Source organism: Lottia gigantea, assembly GCF_000327385.1.
Source record: "Lottia gigantea unplaced genomic scaffold LOTGIsca_36, whole genome shotgun sequence".
Lineage (NCBI taxonomy): Eukaryota > Metazoa > Mollusca > Gastropoda > Lottiidae > Lottia > Lottia gigantea.
The window spans coordinates 1679727-1684034 of NW_008709220.1; the positions used below are offsets into that span (position 1 = coordinate 1679727).

General features: G+C 33.6%; 1 protein-coding gene across 1 annotated transcript in view; it reads left to right on the forward strand.

The window, feature by feature from the left end:
• The window catches only part of LOTGIDRAFT_162872 (hypothetical protein), a gene marked incomplete at both ends in the record, with an annotated part of 24447 nt that extends 20271 nt beyond the window's left edge, over positions 1-4176 (forward strand). The window contains 8 exons of the mRNA XM_009058890.1: positions 78-255; positions 547-752; positions 1705-1857; positions 2258-2320; positions 2892-3001; positions 3310-3454; positions 3683-3785; positions 4085-4176. Of these exons, the coding sequence (XP_009057138.1) occupies positions 78-255; positions 547-752; positions 1705-1857; positions 2258-2320; positions 2892-3001; positions 3310-3454; positions 3683-3785; positions 4085-4176 (1050 nt within the window). The remainder of the gene's footprint in view (positions 1-77; positions 256-546; positions 753-1704; positions 1858-2257; positions 2321-2891; positions 3002-3309; positions 3455-3682; positions 3786-4084) is intronic.
• Between the last annotated feature and the right edge of the window lie 132 nt (positions 4177-4308).

Below are 4308 nucleotides of genomic sequence, written 5' to 3' on the forward strand. Positions count from 1 at the left end.
GGGGGGGGGGGGGGGGTGCTTCTCTTATACTGTCTGTACTACTAACAAATACAAACCACGAATCTGTTTTATTACAGGAGACTATAGAACTGTTTAATAATGTTACAAGAAATGCTACCAGATATCTGGAGAAGAACATTGATTCTACCACTGATGTTTATGAACTGGCTATAGCGTCTTATGTTTTAACTCGAACTGGCAGTCCTAAAGCTGGTCCAGCCTTTACTAGACTTGAAGCCATGTTGGTGTCTAGAGGTAGGTAAACCATGGCCAAAGTTCTATTTCCTTCGTCTCTCGTAAGCAGGTTTAGATATTCATTGATAATCGTATCGACGGAGGATAGGATCTCAGGTATTGTCATTGTCAGCACTGAAGAATATTCTCCTGTTGAGTTCTCGCTCCAGAAAGTACACACAACTGAGAATTGTTTTTTTTTTATTATTAAAAATACTAATTGATTAATGCATCAGGTATTTTATGTGATGATCCATGTTCGCCATTAGGTGATTAATCTTCCTAAATCTTAAATTTTGTTTTACTTATCAGGTGACACCAAACATCTAAAAGTTAAAAAAGAAACCAAAAATCAACCTAAAGTCACTAACAATGACGTCATCACATCCCATGACATCATAGCCACGTCATATCTATTAATGACGTATCTAGAAAGTGGCGATATTCAGACCAGTTTCTCTGTAATGAAGTTTTTACTGAGCCAAAGAAATAAAAATGGTGGATTTAAATCTTCTCAAGTAATTTTACTTTTATTTATAAAACGTTCAGCCTATTTTTTTTATATAGATTCTTTACGTTCGCAGGAATCTTAGAATATAATATACAAGTGCTTTATAATTCGGACATGATATCATCATACCCGTAAACGAACAGTGATGATAGACATTCAAAATTGGGTCTTCTGCCTTCACACACACACACTACTTATACCGTATAATGGGGAATATAATGCGCACCCTTTCTCTATCATAGTAAATCTGCAATCTCTGTCACTGCACATAATGCAACCTCGGGTGAAGATATTAACAAATTGGCATAACACAGACATAAAATTGTGTGGTTATATCGCGTAGTGTCCTTAGATATCACCTCTGATACAGTGGTAGCTTTAGTAGTATTATCGTGTATATGAAGTAATTGTAGCGTTACTTAGTGTACAATTTGTATATATATATTTTCAGAATACAGTGGTAGCTATAGATAATAATATTGAATAGTATTATCGTGTATATGAAGTAATTGTAGCGTTACTTAGTGTACAATTTGTATATATATATTTCCAGGATACAGTAGTAGCTATAGATAATAATATTGAATAGTATTATCGTGTATATGAAGTAATTGTAGCGTTACTTAGTGTACAATTTGTATATATATATTTTCAGAATATAGTGGTAGCTATAGATAATAATATTGAATAGTATTATCGTGTATATGAAGTAATTGTAGCGTTACTAAGTGTACAATTAGAATATCTATTTCCAGGATACAGTGGTAGCTATAGATAATAATATTGAATGGTATTATCGTGTATATGAAGTAATTGTAGCGTTACTTAGTGTACAATTTGTATATATATATTTTCAGAATACAGTGGTAGCTATAGATAATAATATTGAATAGTATTATCGTGTATATGAAGTAATTGTAGCGTTACTTAGTGTACAATTTGTATATATATATTTTCAGGATACAGTGGTAGCTTTAGAAGCTTTGAGTAAATTTGCCGCTGCTACCAGACCAGCTGATTTTAACATGGGGATTGATATTAGAACAGATACTGGTGAAGTCTTACAGTTTAAGGTCCATTCTCAAAACGCCTTGGTTTTACAACAAAAACCGGTAGGCATAATGAAACCTAGGCCTACATCTAAAAATTACCCCCTTGATAATTGGTCGAAACCATCAACATCCTCATTACCCATAATTATTTCATTTTTTCAATATATTTTTATCGCCAGGTACTGCTTCTACAAGCTTTGTTCCCCCACCACCAACCCCTAACGCAAAAAAAAATGTACCAGAACGGTGACTGACACAATAAACTGAAGTTACAGTCGACAGGAGCATCTTTCAATAAAATTGTCAATTGTTGAATGAGATAACTGATCAGAAATTTCTCCAAGATGTCTACTGACATGGATATCTTTAATTTTCTTTAAAAAAAAGTTCTACTGAAACAGTGAAGACATTATTTATAATCATGATATCTGTATTTATTTGTAATACATTGTATTTCCAGTTAAAGGGGGACGTGAAAAACATAAAAATAACAGGCCGTGGAAATGGTGTGGGATATTTAGATGTAAGTACAATGATTAGATATATGAATTTAAATTTACTGAAATTTCAGAAAAACTGCAAAGTTGTGTACATCAAATTAACCGTGAAGTATCTAAAAGATATTTAGAATTGTATGAAATCAACATTGCGACTAGCTGAAAATGTTTACATATTATTTAAAAACATACGGTCACCTCACGAAAAAATTAAATCTAATGCATATTTTTACTCAAATAATTGTATTATTTGCCCTTTTGGTCACTTTCTGTAGAAACAAACTGCAACTTGATTTTTGGTTGTAACTGATGGCAACTCGGACATTTGTCAACCGGACGACTGTCATGAAAACCTTAGCCTCTAGATGCCTATAATTGGAAAAAAAGCAAAAATTGGATTTGTCTGGGATAACAGAACTATTTTTCAATATTGTATTCAGTTTGTTATAGTATGTTTACCAATATTTTGTGGTTTTACATCCTACTGTATTTGATTAACGATTGCTGTTTTATTTTGCAAGTCATTCGATTTTGACTCTTGATTAACAAGTTGGACTGTGTATTGGTTTAACTATTTATGATTTTATATTTCTCTAGATCAGTACAGTATATCACGTGACTGGTGATTCTACTAATACAGATTTTGATATCAGTACAGTTCTATTAGATGATAATATTAATGGTTTTACTCTTATGACGTGTTGCAAGTAAGATATAATTTTTGAGGTGTAGGGAGAAAAAATGAAATGAATGGAGTTTTATGCCTACTTTCTGCACAATGCAAGGTGCAATGAGGGAAAATTGCCAGGACAGCGACATTAGCCTTCTCTTTTTCCATTTCCAAATGTCGAGGGATCTTTAACGTGCATCTTTTCCAATAACTTGCCCGTGTCTCCCCAGACCTCAATCAAAAGTCGATGTCCAGATCCATGGATCTTATTTTATATTCCATATTTCCTATTTTGTATTTGAGACTTTAAATAGCACTTAGATATAATTTTTTTATTTCTCGAAGGGTCCTGAATGACGAACCAACTGGTATGGCAACAGCTAAAGTACAAATTCCAGCAGGATTCGAACCCGATATATCGAACATCAATGTTGTCGGTGTTAGGAAAGTTGAAAAGTCTGGAAATGACGTCAACATTTATTATGATCAGGTAACATAGCTACGGTTCGGTCACTCAGTGGTTTGTGGCAGCAACATTTCATTCATTAAAGGGGCTCGAAAAAGGATTTTGGCCATATTAAATTGATCACTGTACAATTCTTATTCCCCACCTAATTGCCAAAAATAAGATGGGAAAAGAAGGCGGGTTTATCAACTCAGCATAACATTCAGACAGCGTAGCTAATAATGTTTATTTGGTATTTTATTATGATTTCAGATTGGTGAAACATCAACGTGTGTCAGTTTACAGGCTTCTAGATCCAGTATGGTGTCCAGTTCTCAGAAATGTTTTGTAGAAGTTACTGATTATTATCAACCTAGTAGGTTCCAAATTCCAAATTCCTATTGTGAAAATGTTTATTCTTAGAAGCTTGAGACAATAAACCGACACTCCTTGTGACTGTGTGCGTTAAACTGTTAAAGATCCCTTGATAATTGGAAATCGAAAAAGGAGGGGACAAAAGATGCTTTAATATTCCATTCCATTTTCTACTATTTCCATTTCTTGTGCGGAGTTTTCTAGGCAAATTATCAATGGTACAATGGTGTCGTATCACTGAAAACACAAAACTCCAATTCTGTTCCATTCCATTTTTCATTTCTTCGCTTTATTTTCTAGGTAAATCTTCGACAGTATCGTATCATCCTCGTAAGTTAAAGAATTCTAAAGTATGTGATGTCTGTCCTGATTGTAATATGAACTGTATGTAGACAAGGTAAGTAGATTTCAATCTTGGCTAACGATGATGAATTTTGATTAATGAAGGGTGTATGTCGAAATTTCACGGTCCGCTCATTAGATATGTAACTTAGCCGTGAACGAATTGGATACAATTTTTTGGT